Source organism: Lethenteron reissneri, chromosome 23 (genome assembly GCF_015708825.2).
Source record: "Lethenteron reissneri isolate LAM-NWPU_2019-01 chromosome 23, ASM1570882v1, whole genome shotgun sequence".
NCBI classification, from domain to species: domain Eukaryota; kingdom Metazoa; phylum Chordata; class Hyperoartia; order Petromyzontiformes; family Petromyzontidae; genus Lethenteron; species Lethenteron reissneri.
This window is the reverse complement of record NC_083801.1, coordinates 19,405,470-19,427,313: the sequence shown is the minus strand read 5'-3', so window position 1 is coordinate 19,427,313 and position 21,844 is coordinate 19,405,470. Positions and strand designations below refer to the sequence as shown.

The window sequence follows — 21,844 nt, the reverse complement described above, 5'->3', positions numbered from 1 at the left end:
TGACGCGCCGCCCCACGCAGCTTGCGCCGCGTGACACGGATCGCACGAATGTGCAGTCCAACCAAGTTCCTGCCTGCCCACTCCGAAGGAACGTGTTTAAATGTTTTCATTGCTGTCACTGACCACAGTAGAAGTACTGTGTAATAGTCCCCTGCCTTGTGGGTCACTACATCTAATCACCATAGTTACTAAAGTGATAGCTAAACCAGTTGTGACATGTTTACACAATCAATTGTAAAATGTGCTTTCATATTTTATAACGTACAAAATCTTAACGATAAAGGGCACGGGCTATTTACTTTTTGAAATATTGCGAGACAGTGCCGTTCGGTTTTGTATGAATAATTTAATCACATACAAAAAAAAATAGTTTTAACCTGCACATGATTGCGTGCTTGTACACTTTGTTTTTAAAATCATTTGAATTGTTCCTGTTTCTTTGGCACTCAATTTTACACCGAATTACAATGAAGCTTGATCAAAAATTCAGATAACATTGTGGGTATTCTTTCGATGTTGCCATCGTGCATTTTGTTAGCATCTTATAATTTTTGTTAATGCCAAGGAACATGTGGTGGCAAGGTCAGTGCACGAAAAAGTGATACAACGAAACCCTGCTAAACGCTGAAGTCTGTGGCATTGATGCTGTCATTGTGGAATGGTTAGGAAACTGGACTTGCAATCCAGGGGTCGCCTAATCGGTCTCCTGGAACAGCAATTAAAATGAATGGGCAAGTTTTAGTTTTAATTCCCTTGCCACCAACCATTATGAATTGGTGCGCCACAGTAATTTGCTTGACAGGCCGCGTTGTGGTGAGGATAAAATGTGGATGCTCCCACCACCTCTGAGATGTCTGCCCAACGTAGAAGAGTGGGCCAACGTCACATCTAGAGGGGCTCTCTGAAGCTCCCTCTAGTGGAGGTTCTTTCGCGAGCAGTGGTGTGAACGAGCAATTGTGTGATTTAAGGTTTAACATGTAGGCTTTCGCTACAAATATTATTCATCATCAACGTTTTTGGGTTAGATCGCGTTATTTATAAATGTGTCGTAACCCTCCACCACCCGACACGGCCAATCAGCAAAAAAAGTGTCACGTTGACAAAAGACAAATAGTTCACTGCTTTAGCCCACCGGTGTGTTGAAGCGTGAAACCACAACAATTTTTTTGAGTACGACGTTTCGCTGGTAATCGCATCCAGCATCATCGGGCAATTGGCAAGAATGGTGAGGCTCTGCTCTTGCTCCCGGTGGGCTAAAGCAGTGAACTATTTGTGTGATTTAAAGTAAACTCACTCTTCGTGACATTGTTCTGCACTGCAGTGATCGTCGCCATACGTGCTACACGTCCCAACATCACAACACAATCCGTTGTTAGTCAATAACTTCACTTCATTAATTTCGTGGCGATCATACCAACTTAGTCGGTACATTGACGACCGTTTGTGGGCACAGGCCCCAGCAATGGTGCAAAAATAATCGGTTTTGATGATGTTAATACAGGGCAGTTTCTTTTTCATGCCATCCTGTATTCACACTACATACTGCCATAATACTTATTTTTTATTAACTGCTTGATAGAATTAACCCGAGTACGTTCTATCAAAGCGACGAATATTTTCCTCTTCTTCTCTTTCATGTACTAATTCCAGGCATGCATCTCTCTTTGAAAGGGATGACGGCAATTATTTACTTGTACGTGTTAATCAATTACACCTTGCACTGATCATTTACAGACCATCTCCCCCATTGCCGCGTCCTATAACCCAATGGCACTGAGAAAGCCAATGAAACAATGCGTCCTGTCCACTCAATAAGCCGCCTGACATTGACAAACGGAACCGTTGCTACCAACCCAACCCTACCTCCTGTTAAGCAACCAACATTAAGATGAATTCGCTCCAATGTGCTGTGCCATCCACCGTGACTGCGCTTTAATGGTCTTTCTTGCACAGATTTACAGCGAACTGGAATTTGAGAATTACAGTACAGTAATTACATTCCAACATCAACATTCATGTACAGTAATCTCTTTGTCCTTGATGATCTCGTCAAGGGGCATAAACCATCACGGGAACTCCGACCATCCTCGGAGAGCCCCCTTTGGCTTGGCCATCGGACAAAGGCGGCGGTCACCGCATCGCACTCTTTCAGATGCGCTCCTGCGGCCGTCTGGAACGCTCTTCCGATATTAGGTAGCCACTGGAGCTATGCACTTTTAAATCATCTAGATTGAAAAACTCATTTCTTTCGAACTGATTTTCATGTTCAGTTGTTCTTCTCCCCCGCACTTACGATTAGTTGGCTACGTATGGCGCGAAAGAAGTTCAACACGCATACATTGTCGCCGTTGTCCACTATTTCCACTCTACTGCTGGATGACGACCACTCAATGCTGATGCCACTTCCTGTACGCTTTTGTGCAGCTTTGAACAGTCTCACCTCTCGCTCTCAGAGTCTATGATTACGTTTAGTTTTAATCGCACAATTGCGTGGTTTTCAAGTTGTGTCACATGTTGGCATCATTTGTGGCCAGGTCGCTTTAGAACAAATAGCTTATACCTCAGTGGGATGTCTGGTAGGATGGGGATGGTTTAGTTTTACTTGTATGTGTTTTTGTGTTTTGTTTACCTTCATTGTTCTTTGTACTCCTATCGTGTTTTTGTAGTGTTTGTTGTAACGTTCTTACCCGTGCCCCGATCGGACATCTGTAATAAAGAGCTTTACAGCTAATCGGATTCCTCCTGAAAAAATAAAATTTCTGAATCTGAAATTATTACAGCTGCGAAGACACCCTCAAATGTCCCCAAAGGTCATCTTCGTCCTCTTTCATCTTAACAATACCGTCACTATAACCATCATCCAAGATGCAAGGTCTTCTTGTCCTGTATCCCACCGAGAGTTGCCACCTGTCCTGATTTTTGCCAGGGTGAGTGTCACCACTCAAGACAATGCATTTAGACTTACTGCTCTTCCAATAATGTGAGATGCACTATTCCCCTTTCAATGAAATGTCTTGGGGTTTTTTGCTGTTGTTGTTGTACCTTTGATATCCAAACCCTAATCACACCGTGTAGGTACAGTGTTACACGTCACTATCGTCGCCGACTTCTCTGGGTGACATTCCAATGCCATCCCGTCTGCAGCACAAGATATTTCGGCGGCAGTGAAGGGCAATAGGAGCGGAAACCATGGACCACCGTTTATCACCCTCATCAGTCATTGACGACTCGTGCAGTGTCTCGGAGTAGCGACGACTAAAGTCGACTACCCGTCTTTGCCACTGTAGCCCATATGAATCAGTATCGACATCATCGCCATTATCCGTGGTCATCTGTGGATTATGTATTTCTGCACGGTCCACAAGCCTTGACATTTTGCACCGACACTGCAGGTAACGAGGTGGATTTATAGCTCCTGCCCACGGCCAGTTTGTATCCCACTTGTGAAAATCTGCGGTGTTTGAATAAGAGGGTGTTTGACATACCACGGGATAATTTTGCAAACCACCCACACACATGCCACCCCTGTCTCTGTGCACTTATCAAAGGCTACCCTATACAATTACATATTGTTACCTAAGAGAATGAAAAGATATCTCCTTCTGTCTCAGTAAGTCTAGATATTGTGTAAAACACTCACCAACTCCACGGTATTCATTCTGAAGAATTGTCACAATGCCCAGGGAAAAAATAAAACACGGGTTCCTCCCAACGCGAGTGAACCCTGAAGTCACTGAATGCCCATTGCTCTCAGACAAGACAATTGAGAGTTTGTGATGCACTTTCTTATTGTTCGATGTAGCACCCTGTTGCCTTCTGGGAACGTTAACACTGACCATAAATACACGACATACAGTTACAAGACATATTCTTGCTTCTTTCAGTAAAGTCACGTAGAAGGGAAATAATAAAATAATAAAAATATTAATCAATATCATTCTCACGACGTTTCGACTGCAACACAAGCAATCGTCATCAGGTATGAAATCCACAGCAAGAAAATTTCACACCTGCTTATGATGATTGCTTGTGTTGCAGTCGAAACGTGAGAATTTTATTGTTTTATATTTGTATTATTTTATTATTTCCCTTCTACGTGACTTTACCGAAAGAACCAAGAATATGAATCCCTGCAGTCACGAAAGCTTTACATCAAAAAAGTTACAAGACAGTTTATAATTTGGATACAGAGCTTCTGCACAGTGCAGTAGTTTCCATTATTTTTTAAAAAATGTATTACCGATCATTGTAGATTTAACGCCGATCAAAGTCGACGTAACACTGACCATGTTGGTTGTCACTAATGGATAAAAACAGGCCCTGTCAAAGACAACAGAGTACAGTGACTCAACATTGATCTATTTTGGACATTCTCACAGTCGTACTGCAGTTCAAATCGTGCAGTACTTAACTCACCCATTTGGTGGCGATAAAACGTCATTTGATGCGCTTCTTTCTCCGTGTAATTTTCCCCCCTCTGGGCTGCCAGCGTGCTTGTGAAAGTCGCGCACGGTAAATGTTTTTGTGACAAAACTGCAGCACCATTTGGCACGTTTTCTAATCTGTCGAACTCATCTCTCGTCTTGCCAGCGATATAATCTCATCCGCCCGATCGTTCATCCACACGAATCCCCTATTCGCACGAGAGAGAGGGTGTGTGTGTGTGTGTGACGAACCAGCCCTTTTACTGAAAGCTTGGTGTGAGCGTGGAGCGTTTGTGTCCACCAATACTGCATATGGAGAAACACTGCAGCATTGCCCCATGCGTGAGACCACAATCACACCTTACCCTGCTCCAGCCAGCGGCTTTTACACTCCTGTGCGCTCTCCTGTCGTTCCGATCGCCTTCTAAACTTAATGGAGTAGAACTTAGAATTTTAATATATTGCGTAACCGATAATTATCTAAGATGTCTGTCCATTCACTCCACGTATCCGCAATTTTTTTTAATTGTGAATAAGAAGTCTCTCCACAATGCATGCCGGGTGAAGCCAGTGGATAATAGAAAGAGCAGGAAGGCGGATAATCGTAGTTTTGAGGACCCTGCAGATCGTGTGGATAACAGTAGTCGCGGATAATTGGATCGCAGATATGAGTGTTTTTCTGTATTAGGAAACAGCACTCTCAGATCTATATTAAACGTGCCATGCAGGTGTATGATGTATGTTTGTTGAATTTCTTTCGCGCCGTACGTAGCCAACCGTGCTAATTGGAGGTGCAATTCTTTGGCATTGGTTGCAGCTGCGTGAGTGAAAGTGTACTTCCCTTAGAGTGGCTTAGCCGCATCGATGACCACAGTGAATATTCAGTGGTATTTAAAAATGTGAAGCAGAAATAACTCTCGTTCAACGTAGGCATCACGCCTCATCAATGCTGCACGTTGATTCAGTGGTGACTGTATTTTCCAATTCAAATGTGGCCATACGGAGACTATGTACTTATAATGCAGGGCTTCATTACAGCCTCACCCACTGTTTGCCTACAGTTTATTATTATTTCAAAAGTGCACCCACTCCTAACGGCATGTGTTAGTGATGCTTCTTGGTTAAGTCGTGGGAGAGAGAGAGAGCAGTGTTTGTTGGTGTAGGCTGCCTCCGGGTACTGAATTTATTGATTTTTGTAGCAGTTCATATTTTACCACCAAATTGATTACCTGCTTTTATCTCGAGTCAACGGCGATTTTGAAACTCTTTTGTTTCACTTCGTGAGCTATGCGGACAATCACGGACGCTTTATTTTCAGCACTTTGTCAGCCCATTGTAGAATGAATGCTTCTCTCCACGCCTTCCAGTCGATCACACAGGCTGTTTGACCAATCTTGGCCACAACGGTGAGTGTGACGTGCCCAGGACAAGCTGCAGGCAACATGAAGTGAGGTGGTTTTGCAAAAAAATTCATGTAAAAAAAAACTCTGTGAAATTAACCAATGAGTCAGCTGTCACACACACGTTGACACATGAATGGACCTGTTTGGTTCACCAGTGATGGAGCCCCTGTTGTCTTAAAAGAGTCACAGTGTCTGTCGACAGTTCAATGTTGGCATCGCAGCACTGCAGCGGGTTTGTGACGACATGGGCAAGCTATCATCTGCCCCTAAAAATAAATGATGATGATGAAGACGAAAAAAAAGATCAGAATTAGCCAAGAAGTATCTTAAAGTAAGCCCCAAGCTCCACACCCACCCCTTTCCATTCAACACTCCTCCATATTGATGTCCATTTCGCATGGCCAACGAAGAACAATTATGAGAGTGCAAAGTCACGATTTGGTGTTCGTAGCCGCAGTTGCATCACTCTACCCAAAACATGCCCTCTGCGCTTTGAAACCTTGTGCGTGGTGCAATAATGCGCGCACACTTATATGAGCACAGGCACTTTCACGAAGACTGACTATCAGCACCGACCTCCATGGAGTCGTGTATTCTGACAAATACCCGAATTACTATATTTCAGCTGAACAACATGCGGCAACACACGGCCGTGTGGCCCTTACGTTAGAGCGACGCAGTTCACCGTTGCAGATGACAAATTAATTATTGGCTGGGTGTGGACTGGGTTTATTGAATCCAGTGGGGCCTTAAGGAGCGATGCGCTGCAATGCTGCAGAGTTGCTGCCTCGTTTTCCGACTGATGCTCCTACTGTTGTGGAGTGACTCATGCAGCCAGCTATGGCTGCAGAGTTTGGTAGTACATGTTGTTCACGTCGTTTATTGTGAAAATTCGGTCACAGTTCCTATGACCGCTGTTTCATTGCTTTTATGGCTTTATTTTGGTGATTTTCGAAAAGTTTTTTGCTTTGGCCATGTTTGTTTGTTCTAGTACAGAGTTAGACTGATGGACTTAATCTAAGTTGTCTTGTGGTTGTTGTTGTTTGACTTGCATCCCACTGGGATTTTTGCACACAGTGTTGGTGTACGGTGCTTTTTCTGCAATATTTTGCTGTCTTTTCTTGGATTTTCTGTTTGCACTCAGTCACATATTCACTTTAAGATGTTTTTTGTTCGTGTTTTTGTTTTACGTTTGTTGCGGTTGCACCCGATTCAAGAGCCGAATGGCTCACAGGGCTATACCTAATAAATTAACTTGAACTTGAGCACGAAACGTGATTGCTCCCCCTTTTGTTGCCCGCAGGATCTCTGCAATAGAAAGAGTAGGCGAGCTTTGTTTTACTGGCTTAACGCTGAATTTTGATTTAAAGCTTTCGTGACTGCAGGGATTCATATTTTTGGTTCTTTCGGTAAAGTCACGTAGAAGGGAAATAATAAAATAATAAAAATATAAAACAATAAAAATTCTCACGACGTTTCGACTGCAACACAAGCAATCATCATCAGGTGTGAAATCCCCAGCAAGAAATTTTGAAAAAAGTGATTTTACCGAAAGAACCAAGAATATAACGCTGAATTGTTCGGTGAGGTGGGCTGTGCATTTGTGGCATTGCGAACGCTTTGGTGCCGTTGCCTTTGGCAGCAAAGTCAAGGTCTGCCGTTGATGAATCCACGTGCAGGAAGTGTAGTCGCCCACCTTAACAATGTGATATCAGTAGTCTCATTAGACGTGATGGTGTAGAGTGTGCTCATGTACAGTCTGTGCACCTCGCTGCCACGTGTGTGTACATTACACCTCGCAGATGCAATTGTTGTTTCTAGATTTGACGTTTTCGTGACTGCAAGGATCCATACTTTGGTTCTTTCGGTAAAGTAACGTAGGTAAAAATAAAAAGATGAGAATAAAAAGAAAGAATAAAAATAGAAATAACTAAATTAAATCACGAAGTTTCGTTTCACGACATTTCGTGATTTAATTGAGTTATTTCTATTTTTATTCTTTATTTTTATTCTTTTGTTTTTTAATTGTTATTTTCACCTACGTGACTTTACCGAAAGAACCAAAGAGTATGCAATTGTTTCGATTTAAAGCTTTCGTGACTGCAGGGATTCATCTTCTTGGTTCTTTCGGTAAAGTCACTTAGAAGGGAAGTAATAAAATAATAAAAATAAAACATAAAAAATAATTCTCACGACGTTTCGGCCACAACGCAAGCAGCCGTCCTCAGGTGAAAACCAGGTCTGTCGAGGCGACAGCGTCTGAATGAAACAGCGCACGTGCTTGGAACATATATATATATATATAAGCTGGGTTGGAGGGGGGGGAAAGGGCGCCTTGACAAGGCGCCCAATTGTTGTTTATTGAAGCGCTTTTCCCCACGTTGCCACAGCAACGTACTTTCACTTTCTGCACGCTTAAATGCCCATTAATTTCATGCAAAGTAAAAAAACTATTTTTAAAAACGTTGCAGCAATTAGGGAATTTGAAATGAGCTGTGAAGCATTTATTTTGTGCATATCCAGTAACCCAGCTTTTTCTTCTATGTCGCTTCAATTGTCAAGTGTGTTTTGAGCTTACATGAGGTTGACTTTCATTTTTTGGTATTTCCACATTTAGTCATTTGTTTACAGATCTTTCCTTTGGCATTTGTCCCCCACCCCTCCCCGAGCTACAAACAACCTTTACAATGAGGCTCCACAGGTCTGGCTCAGTTACTTGGTTAACCTCACTCATTACGAGGCACCGAAAGTCTGCTTTCCTCCACCTCTGTGAAACAAACTATTCATTTTGGTATTTTATTTGTTCCAGGGATGGCCCAGCACCACGATTTCCATCCGTTGACGTGAGACCGCGGCGGGTAAAACAACTCACAATCTTTAAACATTGAGATTTACATATTACTTAATTAGATCAAAGCGTTGTGTTTTTTTTGTCCGATTAAAAGGGTTCTAATCTGCAACCTCCGATTATCACTGTTGGCCACGTTGGGTGCGAAATAAGTTAAACAGACGCACTTACAGAAAGAGAAAGCACAACAAAGCTGAGAAACGAGGACGTGATGTCAACAGCCTGCTGAACTAATCCTGGAGCTTAACGAATCCGAAATCTCTTGTTAAAAGGAGTGGGCAGGCCTATATTTCTCGTATGTTTCCGATTACTCAGACCCCACTTACAAAAGTCGTGGGGATGGACTGACCTCGTTCTGGCGATCAGCCAGCCCACGTACTGTAGCAGTCCACACAAAAAATATGTAATTGAGATGAGGCAGCTGCACCTGTGGAATTTTAATTTTCACTCCGTTTCTCCTGTAGTTTTCCCTTACAGCCTCAGAGACACGTGAGCAAATTCATCACAGACGACTCGGTAAAAATTCGGCTTCACGTGGAAACGAATTCGTACCGCCAAGAATCGCACGAGTCGTAATTTTTTCAAGGATTTTAAATCCTTTTTATCCTTGTTCGAAAAAGTCACGTTCACCATTTTCACCCTACATTTATATAAGGATATATACAATACATACATAGGCAAATCCCAATCCTTATGTCAAGTGCCATCATCATGACGATCCATGATGGGCAGATAGCACGTGGGTGTCCACTGCACTCTTTCACTTTCCTCTGTCTCGTGCCAATGTGCTCAAGGCGTGCGCACATCTTTCTGGCACCAACCTCTCATGTCTTCGTCGTCATGACATTCTCTCTGAGGCCTCTTTCCGGTTCCTATTCATTTTTTTTCCGAACAACACATTTCTAATTTCCCTGTTGTCCATCCTCCGTATGTGTCCAAATAGTGCCAGTTTCCATCTCATCACTGGTCTTCTTCTATCTGCAACCTTCTATGTTGGTCACTCTTTGGTTCCAGTACTGCATACACGTGTGCAGTACTGCGAGGCTACGTGGTCAGTAGAGGGCAGTGGAGCAAAATCAAACGTTGCACTGTACCATGCTCCAACATCAATATTCCCCGCCTTCACCAACCAGTACTGACCAGCATGGTGAAGTATGGTGTAACAGCCCCCACAGCATGGGGGAGGCTCTCATCCAGCAGTGAATCGATGAAAGTGGGGCTTCTGTACATGTTCGTGGTTTTTGGCCAACTCTTCGGTGGTAATTTGCTTTGTGTCACCTGAAGGATGTTACAAAGCAGGTTTGACTGGAAGATGGGGTGAAAGATCAGACGTGTGCTTTTCCAAATGTATGCGTGATCACACTCGCGTGTGTACTGTTGAATGTGCAAAGCCCACCTTGGGTTGACACTGGAATGGTGGGCTGGGATCGTATATATATTTTAAAAAAGAGGGCCAAGCCCCACGCTAACTATGCTGCCCAGAGGCAAACATCCAAGAGAGGAAAGATGATCTACCTTAGCCATTAACTCACCCACTGCTCGAAGCCAAATCCTGTCCCCAAACCTACAATTTTGTACCCTGACTAGTAATTATATCTAATTTATTATACAAATCAAATTTTTTATTGTTTTGAATTGTATTGTGCACATCTCCTGGATTAGAAACGAGGTTCAATGTTTGCTTAATATATGGGATTCAGGAGAATAGATTTCATATTCTGTACTCTCAATGCTCCTGCACATATTTACATAAGGTATGAAACGTTTTGGTAAGGCAGATTTTACCGTTTTAAGTAATAAACACTACTTGTTGAATGCATGCAAAATGTTGTATGCACCTTTATGCTAATATAGCAGAAAATATATATTTGCCAGTGATTGTGTTATGGTAAAATATGGAATATCCATCGCAGAGTTAAGTATACCACTATACTGTGGATGAATGCTATCCGATGCTCAGTTTAGCATGGTGGAAACTCGGAACGATGTAGCAAACCAAAACATATGCGGTTGTGTTGTGTAAACATTCAGCATATGTTTCTGTTGCTATTGTTGTATGCTACCTTACACAGCCGGCAATTACAGGAAATCTCATACGGTTTTCCTCACTCCAAGTTTCATTATCTCCATACACTGGTCAACTGACTGTGCCGTCAATGATTATTTTTTTACACATGCAGTGCTGGATAGCAAGGTTATCTCTCCTGCAATCTTTCTTGCAATGCACACGGCGGCGTGAGCAATATGTTCCATGGTGCGTGGTGCATTTTAGGTGGCATGGCATTTTCTAGATACAGCCCTGAATTTATGCAGTTACAAAGTGCCACACTCAATTTCGGTGCTACATATGGAACAAGCGGAACCGACATCCGATTGTGGGGAATGGTTGTTTCCACTCTACAGTATACTCTCTACACGATCCACTCTATGCCATTTGTAATTGTATGGCATTAAATTACGGTGCAACATTTTCACATGGCATTAGAAAGGTAATTGAGTGCAATGGGAGACAAAAAAAGTGTATAATTTGAAAGCAAATGAAGCATGTTTCCATTGTTTGCCTTGTTCCAAGATCTCGGTAAGAAAATACAGTACTGTAATTCACTTTAAAACAGGTAATCATTTTCAGGATAGAAACCCTAACAAATCCTGTTACTTTTCTGTGCTTCAGAAATACTGACGCCAAAATGTGCTCAAGATAAAACGAGGTTGCATATATTCTTGGCGCATTGACCCTCGCCCGGGGTTTCCCAAACTCCAGTACAGTCGTGTTCTTGAAGAACACACCGCATTATGGAAAAAATCGCGTTATAATATATAAGATAGGGTAAAGCACAGTCCGCGAATACACGTGAGAAGGCGGATGCAGGCTTAACAAAGACTGAGGCGTGTCTGGGTAGCATCTCGAAGCATCCAGCAGCATCCCGCCTTGTGTAATGCTATGCTATACGACCGCTTATTCCTACTCGCGTGACGTAGTTCTCTTCACTCAAACGCGTTATATCCAATTCGCATCCACGTTATGAAAAATGTGTTCACTAATACATTCAGAGTGTTATATCCAATTCACGTTACGAAAACAACACGCGGCGTTGTAGCGGAACGGAACATACTCGGGACCCATCACCACGTTACGCATTTCCATGTTTACCAAATGAAATCCTCAATTCGAAATCAACTCGTTCCCACACTGCATTTGCCCGATGCTTGTTAAACACGTCCCACTGGTCACCCTAAACAATGAGCGCTGTCCCTCTCACGTATACACGCGCTACACGTGGAACATGCGTCACGCGTGTTACACACGTTCCAGTTTTCAGACAGCTTAAATGCTGTGGATTACACTGGTCAACACACTTTTTCTGGCATAAGGTATTCCAACGGGTTTAAGGTAATTTTGGGGTGCTGATTCCAAATCTGGCATCAGTTTTTGTCTATCACATCAGGTTTTTTAGATATCAAATATTGCATTTTCAATAAAAACTGCAGAAGAAAAATATTAAATAAATGTGGATATCTACATACAATTATATTATAAACACACTATCCTAAAAATACAGCACCATATTCTAACACTCAAGCAGTCACTGACTCGCAACAATTTGCAATTATAAGTGACAGAGTTTATTTCGGGTAAAATCAATGAAAATGGGGTATGCCGATAGCATAAAAATTAGATGTGATAGAGCAAATCTGAGATCAGATTTGGAATCAGCACCCTGAAATTAGTCTAAAACAGCTGCAAAAGTCCAGGCCAGAAAAAAATGTTTTTTTTGTTGACCAGTGTTATTTATTAGTGCCTTATCCATTTCCAAGCAGAAAGCTTCAGTGCCATGTATTGTACTCAGTGAGACACTCTGCTTTCACACGTGAACACGTGTCACGCTTACACACCCACTGAGATCTCAATCAAACTACTGCAGACAACATTTTTTAAATTATTTTATTGTCAAGTTTTAAACTTTAGTGGCAATGACCAAAAAAAAATAAGCTTTTAGTGCCATTTAAATGTACCTCACCCATTTTATTCAACAAATGTGCTGGTTAGAACTGTTAGAAAACATCAACATTCCTATCACTGCGACGAGCAGGATTTTAACCCTCACGCAAAAAACACCATCGCGTTAGTCGAACACACGATACAGTATATATACACACACACAAGTGCACGGCGGTATTCCCAGCAGCAATTTTAAATCCACATATAATTAATAAGTTACATTTGGAAATACAGTAGTACAGCACAATTTCCGTAAAGCTAAAAATCAAAGGAATTTTTTTGTTCTTAAAAAAGGATATGTACAATACAGTTTTCATCCAGCTTAAATGCTGTGGATTATTAGTGCCTTATCCGTTTCTAAGCAGCAAGCTACAGTACCATGCATTGTACTCAGTGAGACAATCTGCTTAAACATTGTGTAATTGGTATTGGAACCACGTTGACTTTTCCAGCAAAGTCTTTCCAGTGCATGAGAGATGGTGGAGCGAAGGTTGGTATATAGCCATGACCTGTGCACTTTGCACAGGACCTGGGGGTGATATGCCTCCTAATTTTACTTTCAGCGTAACCCTAATATGGCTCCACTCTACTACTCACCATCGTTATCCCTTTTCCACTGTAGCACATACCGAGACAGACCAGGCCCTCATGGTGCAGATGGGTTTTTTTTCTGCTGGTTATTTTTTAAGTCCAGCCAAACCCAAATTGTGATATGACGGCCTCAAAAGACATCTGAATCTTGCATAGGACCAAGCGGGGCCAGGATTGGGCCTAAATGATATGTTAAATGCGTATGACATCACGGCACGGCTCAGCTTCCGCAGTGGAATAACAACCTGGCACCTCCTGAGCTATGCCGGGCTTGCTCGGCATGGCCCTGGCGTAGCTCGGTTGTGTCAGTGGAAAAGAGGTACGTCTAATTACAGTTAGTTCATTCGCAATAAGTACTCGGGTCCGCTCTCATTCAAGGTGCTGTTTCCGTCAAAACCACGACTTGTCTGTTGACCTCCACAAACGAGTCCCGATTCATTATCCGCGGATTTTCCAGGGAACCGCATTCGCGTCCAGTGTCTCATCGTGCCGCATTATCTCGACTGTCGACTTGTCGTCGCTTTTCGTCCCCCGGTAGCTGACGTTGCGGAAGGTGGACGTCGTGGGTCTGTACAATGGGTTTGTGCTCTGAACAGGGAATGGTGCGGAATGGGGAGATGGGATGGGAGAAAGTCTGATTATAAATTCATATAATCAATTACTATAATTGTTTGTTTTTTGTGGCCGTTACCAAATTATATTTTTTTCTCCTGAGACAAAAATACCATTGTGAAGTTTTTGTCCACTTGCCACCTTGGCTTAACCTAGTATCTATGATCATGATCCCTCGTGAAATGATCGTGAGAGTTTAAAGCTAATTTGTTCGGAAAAATGGAGGAAAAATCTGAGCCAAACAATGCAGTCTTTGGCACAATGGTTCTAATCGAAGTCTATTTTTTTAGACAATTATTTTGACCAGCGGCAGTGCTTGGCGCAAGCACACTAGGAAAAGACTCAAGGTCCCCACGCAGCTCAAGGAGCCTCAAAATAGTGATGCATTAATTAAAATCTCAAATTTGTATCCTAATAAACACGAGAAGCTAACTAAAATAAAAAAACCCACAATTAATATATGTAGTCTCTACGGTGTCTGTATTTCTCCTCTCATCTTACTCCGTCACGATTTTTTGCCGACGTTTGTTTAATCTCACTATGTCTACACCTCTTCCGTTATCTCACGAGGTTTTATAAATGGACAGGTTGGCACTGCCGTACTCATTTCTGGTCAGCGCCTCCAACTTTGCTAACACCACCACTGAACTGGCTCAGACACAGGCCTTGGTGAATGAATGGATATTAATAATAATCAAAGGTGCTCTCACCATTCCCCAGCGGGCGTGCGAGCGATCCTCCTGGAACTTCGCAAACTCTCGCCGGTCATGGATGGTCACCATCATCTTCCACAGGAGCAGGACGATGAAGCCAATGATCACCACCCCCACGGTGACACCCACGATGATGCCCATAACGGAGGGGGGGTTGTGACAGTCTGTGTGCCAAGGAGGAAAAAAACAAGTCCACATTCGTCGATGCCAAACAAGGACTGGGCAAATGTAGGGAGGGGACATCGCCTAATGTGAATGCAAAAAAGATAATTAGAAAACTAATCTCTGATGGCAATGGAATTTTGTTTAGTGAGGAATATTGGTCTTCAGTTTAATTTGGCTGAAGTCCTGCATGGGAGGCGCTCATCTTTTTAATTCAACTATGTTGGTGCACATCCACCTGATTTTGACGACAAACTGTGTGAGCGCATTTTAATGCTCACCATGGCTGCAAAAACTGGCGATACAGCCATTAGGGTTATTCATTACACAGGCAGTGGTTCAGAATGCCTTGTGGAAATCATCACAAATAACTGGAATCAAATTGAGCAACATTGCCATTTTCAGCTAATTACCAACACTGCAGCAGCACTTTTAGAAATTCCAGAGTTAAAAAGCAAATAAATCATTGATCTTTCTGGGACAGCTGTTTTTTTTAAACCACTAATAACGAACAGACCGACAGTGGATGGAGCTGTTTCATAGCAGGAATTAACATTAGCAGTGAGACTCTCGGCACTGAATCAAACGTCAAAGCTTCTTGTCGTGCTGTTTGTACCCGTTGGGCAATAAGGAGCTGCTGTGATTGTGGGTAGGAACTCCTGCCCCCACCAGATGTAGATATTAAATAGTAACTTCAACGGAGTCCTCATATTCTTAACGTGCGTCGCTCCATTGCAGGAACAAAACTGCACGCACAAACCGCCCCCCCCCCCCCCCCCACTGAAATCTATATCTTAACTATATCAAAGATATTCTTGGTTTACCTCATTTGCCAGTAAAAATATGATAATTGGTTCTTTACCCTTCTATCTGGCAACAAAACTGACACCTTTTTACAAGGAGTCATGTTTGCATAGACCGCAATACCTGCAGTCATATTACAAACAAAAGAACATAACTCTGATAATGTGCACTGTCCTTGAAGTTGATTGGTCCACACCCGAGACAGCTTTCCTTTGAGCCTAGTCTCATATGGGTTGGACCAGATGACGCCAAAAGGCGCACAACTCAAGGACAATGCACCATCAGAGTATGAGAGCTCGGGGCAAGCATCTACACTATGGGAACCTCATTTGCCAGTAAAAATATGATAATTGGTTCTTTACCCTTCTATCTGGCAACAAAACTGACACCTTTTTACAAGGAGTCATGTTTGCATAGACCGCAATACCTGCAGTCATATTACAAACAAAAGAACATAACTCTGATAATGTGCACTGTCCTTGAAGTTGATTGGTCCACACCCGAGACAGCTTTCCTTTGAGCCTAGTCTCATATGGGTTGGACCAGATGACGCCAAAAGGCGCACAACTCAAGGACAATGCACCATCAGAGTATGAGAGCTCGGGGCAAGCATCTACACTATGGGAACCTCATTTGCCAGTAAAAATATGATAATTGGTTCTTTACCCTTCTATCTGGCAACAAAACTGACACCTTTTTACAAGGAGTCATGTTTGCATAGACCGCAATACCTGCAGTCATATTACAAACAAAAGAACATAACTCTGATAATGTGCACTGTCCTTGAAGTTGATTGGTCCACACCCGAGACAGCTTTCCTTTGAGCCTAGTCTCATATGGGTTGGACCAGATGACGCCAAAAGGCGCACAACTCAAGGACAATGCACCATCAGAGTATGAGAGCTCGGGGCAAGCATCTACACTATGGGAACCTCATTTGCCAGTAAAAATATGATAATTGGTTCTTTACCCTTCTATCTGGCAACAAAACTGACACCTTTTTACAAGGAGTCATGTTTGCATAGACCGCAATACCTGCAGTCATATTACAAACAAAAGAACATAACTCTGATAATGTGCACTGTCCTTGAAGTTGATTGGTCCACACCCGAGACAGCTTTCCTTTGAGCCTAGTCTCATATGGGTTGGACCAGATGACGCCAAAAGGCGCACAACTCAAGGACAATGCACCATCAGAGTATGAGAGCTCGGGGCAAGCATCTACACTATGGGAACCTCATTTGCCAGTAAAAATCTTTGTGCACATTATCAGAGTTATGTTCTTTTGTTTGTAATATGACTGCAGGTATTGCGGTCTATGCAAACATGACTCCTTGTAAAAAGGTGTCAGTTTTGTTGCCAGATAGAAGGGTAAAGAACCAATTATCATATTTTTACTGGCAAATGAGGTTCCCATAGTGTAGATGCTTGCCCCGAGCTCTCATACTCTGATGGTGCATTGTCCTTGAGTTGTGCGCCTTTTGGCGTCATCTGGTCCAACCCATATGAGACTAGGCTCAAAGGAAAGCTGTCTCGGGTGTGGACCAATCAACTTCAAGGACAGTGCACATTATCAGAGTTATGTTCTTTTGTTTGTAATATGACTGCAGGTATTGCGGTCTATGCAAACATGACTCCTTGTAAAAAGGTGTCAGTTTTGTTGCCAGATAGAAGGGTAAAGAACCAATTATCATATTTTTACTGGCAAATGAGGTTCCCATAGTGTAGATGCTTGCCCCGAGCTCTCATACTCTGATGGTGCATTGTCCTTGAGTTGTGCGCCTTTTGGCGTCATCTGGTCCAACCCATATGAGACTAGGCTCAAAGGAAAGCTGTCTCGGGTGTGGACCAATCAACTTCAAGGACAGTGCACATTATCAGAGTTATGTTCTTTTGTTTGTATAATGACTGCAGGTATTGCGGTCTATGCAAACATGACTCCTTGTAAAAAGGTGTCAGTTTTGTTGCCAGATAGAAGGGTAAAGAACCAATTATCATATTTTTACTGGCAAATGAGGTTCCCATAGTGTAGATGCTTGCCCCGAGCTCTCATACTCTGATGGTGCATTGTCCTTGAGTTGTGCGCCTTTTGGCGTCATCTGGTCCAACCCATATGAGACTAGGCTCAAAGGAAAGCTGTCTCGGGTGTGGACCAATCAACTTCAAGGACAGTGCACATTATCAGAGTTATGTTCTTTAGTTTGTAATATGACTGCAGGTATTGCGGTCTATGCAAACATGACTCCTTGTAAAAAGGTGTCAGTTTTGTTGCCAGATAGAAGGGTAAAGAACCAATTATCATATTTTTACTGGCAAATGAGGTTCCCATAGTGTAGATGCTTGCCCCGAGCTCTCATACTCTGATGGTGCATTGTCCTTGAGTTGTGCGCCTTTTGGCGTCATCTGGTCCAACCCATATGAGACTAGGCTCAAAGGAAAGCTGTCTCGGGTGTGGACCAATCAACTTCAAGGACAGTGCACATTATCAGAGTTATGTTCTTTTGTTTGTAATATGACTGCAGGTATTGCGGTCTATGCAAACATGACTCCTTGTAAAAAGGTGTCAGTTTTGTTGCCAGATAGAAGGGTAAAGAACCAATTATCATATTTTACTGGCAAATGAGGTTCCCATAGTGTAGATGCTTGCCCCGAGCTCTCATACTCTGATGGTGCATTGTCCTTGAGTTGTGCGCCTTTTGGCGTCATCTGGTCCAACCCATATGAGACTAGGCTCAAAGGAAAGCTGTCTCGGGTGTGGACCAATCAACTTCAAGGACAGTGCACATTATCAGAGTTATGTTCTTTTGTTTGTAATATGACTGCAGGTATTGCGGTCTATGCAAACATGACTCCTTGTAAAAAGGTGTCAGTTTTGTTGCCAGATAGAAGGGTAAAGAACCAATTATCATATTTTTACTGGCAAATGAGGTTCCCATAGTGTAGATGCTTGCCCCGAGCTCTCATACTCTGATGGTGCATTGTCCTTGAGTTGTGCGCCTTTTGGCGTCATCTGGTCCAACCCATATGAGACTAGGCTCAAAGGAAAGCTGTCTCGGGTGTGGACCAATCAACTTCAAGGACAGTGCACATTATCAGAGTTATGTTCTTTTGTTTGTAATATGACTGCAGGTATTGCGGTCTATGCAAACATGACTCCTTGTAAAAAGGTGTCAGTTTTGTTGCCAGATAGAAGGGTAAAGAACCAATTATCATATTCTTGGTTCTTTCGGTAAAGTCACGTAGAAGGTTTTCACACCTGATGATGATTGCTTGTGTTCAATCGAAACGTCGTGAGAATGTTATTGTTTAATATTTTTATTCTTTTATTGTTTCCCTTCTACGTGACTTTACCGAAAGAACCAAGAATATGAATCCCTGCAGTCACGAAAGCTTTAAATCGAAATATATCAAAGATCTTGAAACGAAATATATATTTTCAAAAACACCATCCCACAGCAGCCTGTGTTCCAAATCGATTGGGCCACGCTGCATCCCCCTGCTATTTGAAGGTTGTTGTGCAGTAAATCTTGTCTGATATTAAACAGCCACAAAACAAGCGATATTGCATAGCATCACAGACAACAAATTACGTGTTATGGTTATTATGCTTTTAAAACCAGCAAGAGCTAAATGAATCGCGTGTCAGGTTACACACTTCACTGTAACTCACAAATGATTACAGAGCCCTGCGTTGTGACAGAGCACTCCATCATTCTCATTCAGTGAAGCAAGGAACCCACTGGCTCACACTCACCATGAGGTGACTGTGTAAGGAATGGCGAATGCTCCTGTAAAATTGCCCGCACTTTAAGTGAGATACATTAATTCGGCGCGGCATCTTGGCTTTTCTTTTGTCGTTTCCATGAAGGGACGTGGGAATATGTTCTACGTATTTTCACGTCTAAGATGTCGAAAGTGACTTTTTCTCACGTTGGCCAAAGCACCGGCTATGTATTGCCCGACAGCCATTCCCTAGAATGCGTTAACCTCGTTGATTACAAAACACAGTAAGTGTGGCATTAATGCAGAAAGCTATCCGGGCGCTTGCATTGCAGAACAATTGACATATATAATGAGAATCTGGGAGACCAAATCCTGGTCGGCTGTTGATGCGGCACTATCATCCCTCTGCGGTCGGCTAATCCAGTCCCATTGAATAGAAATTAGTCTGTGGTTGTCCAATGTATATAGCGGCCTCCATAATGGGAATATGGAATTGTCACCAATGGCTTAGGGCTGCAAGCAACACAACATTTGAGCAAGGGCAAACTTTCGCATGACATTCTCATCGTTATTTATCCAGTGCCTTGTTCAAAGCAAAATTGACCAAAGACACGGTAACATTTGCCTAAGTTTAAATCCTTTAGTGATAAGTTGATAACACTAAAGCGTATAAAAAGGATCAGAGATATAGCCACGAGTGAGTTAGAAGACACGTGGCATACATTCACAAAACTGATTGGATACAAGCCTCTTATCATCTGGCTGAAAACTTTAAAATCTGAGTCACCGCTGCTTCAAGGAATTGCGATTGTTTTGCATAAAACATCATTGAGCGATTTAAAGTACTGTACCACTGTCCTATATGTAAAGTAGCGCTTTAGGTAAAACGTTTAAAGTTATTTTCTCAACTCTATCTGTGGCCCTTGAAACTACTTTTAGCAATTATGTTTCAAGTATTTTTTTTTCACGTAGCTTTTCACTGAACAAAATAAAGTGATGGGTTGCGTGTATGCATGTTGAACTTCTTTCGCACCGTACATAGCCAACCGTGCTAATGGTAGGTGCGGGGGAAGGACAACAAACTAACCACAATTGTAAAACACGCCAGTATGTTTACCTATGGCAACCATTGTGGGCGTCAAAACTAAATAACATAAACAGCCAGATTGCAGTGGTTTTGGAAAAAAATATTTTGAAAATAAGAATCAATACATCAATGTGCTTAAGGAATCACAATCTAATGCGTATTGCCTGCCATGACATGCATTGGAATAATGTTTTTTTGACAAAGAACATGGAACAAAATTAGAAAAGTATTCAACAGAGTGTGGAGAGATGCATTCTTGGGCGTTACACTGACAGAGAGAGAGGAACCAATGGTGAACAAATGCAAATTAAACATCATGTTGGCTGTTAATAAAAGTAAGTGGCTTACGCAGTACATATCACCAGCAGTGATGACAGCGGATGTATGAGACTGGTGACAGAATAGCAAATAGGGGAGACTCCCGAGAGGGTGACTGCAATAGGCGTAGAGCGATGATGTCGCCTCGTGCGCAGGAGAAAATTGGATCCTGGCATCGTAGGACCGTGCAGAACGGCAATAACGTGGACGGGCATTAATCCAGCCGCGGATAGGACACGGATTAAGATTATTTGCCAAGATCATGTTTGAGCGTGTACATAGAGAATACGGTGTGTGCTTACCCATTTCTTTGAGCACATAGAGGGTAGGGAGGATAGCAGTTTCCTTGCTGTACATGAACTGCACACTGCAGTTGTTCTCATTTGCGAAAGTGCACACATTGGGATTCACATCTTCAGAATCTGAAATCAAGCACATGGCAAGCATTCGCTGTGAAATATACACAAGTCATGATGGCTTCTCTGAAAGTCAAATTTACACCTGCACTTCGAGAGGGAGTGACTCTGTGTGTGTTTGTCACCGTTCGCAGGCGCTGGGAGAGTTACCTTGTGCCACCTCGTTATTCCAGAGATCTGATCTCCTCACGTTACCCTCCACCCCACATCCTCCCCTCCCACATTCGTGCCGCAAAGTTTAGAAGGCTGAGCACAATGGTCCTTGTCCTCTATCTGGGCACAGCGTTTCTACAGTGCAGAGGTTTCGTGGCACTGGGGCTTTATAGGCATCTTGCCACTGCTGAGAGCTCTCCAGCATTGTCAAGAAAAAATTAACCCGTAAAAACAAAGTTTTTCAATATAAATCCTTTATATGCGTGGCGGCTAGAGTCCTCTCGTCCTCTGGCTTGAGATGGCTGCCACCTATGGGTCAGATGAATGGCTGCCACCATTAAGAAATTGGTAATTAAATATAATTTATTTTTTCCTAAAAAGTGTAAAATTTTGGAAAATTTTTTCACGAAAATACATTGTCATGCACAACGAGTCTGTGTGCAAAATGTCAGCTCGATTGGATCACGGGAAGTGGGTTAAAAAACGACCGAAAGATTTGCACGGTTGTAAGCAAGCAAGTGAACTTAATATAAAGGATTTAAAAATAAGCTAACCCAGCTCGCTGAAAATTTGTGCCTGGAGTTGGGTGA

At 42.6% G+C, this 21,844-nt stretch overlaps 1 protein-coding gene across 1 annotated transcript in view; it reads right to left on the bottom strand.

Annotated features, from left to right (window-relative positions):
- Window positions 1-12,607: 12,607 nt before the first annotated feature.
- The window catches only part of LOC133346162 (integrin beta-6-like), a 59,228-nt gene continuing 49,991 nt past the window's right edge, over window positions 12,608-21,844 (bottom strand). Inside the window, exons 14-16 of the mRNA XM_061557616.1 lie at window positions 20,988-21,107; window positions 14,589-14,755; window positions 12,608-13,854 (exon numbers count right to left, since the gene is read on the bottom strand). Coding sequence (XP_061413600.1) covers window positions 13,705-13,854; window positions 14,589-14,755; window positions 20,988-21,107 — 437 coding nt within the window. The 3' untranslated portion in view covers window positions 12,608-13,704. The remainder of the gene's footprint in view (window positions 13,855-14,588; window positions 14,756-20,987; window positions 21,108-21,844) is intronic.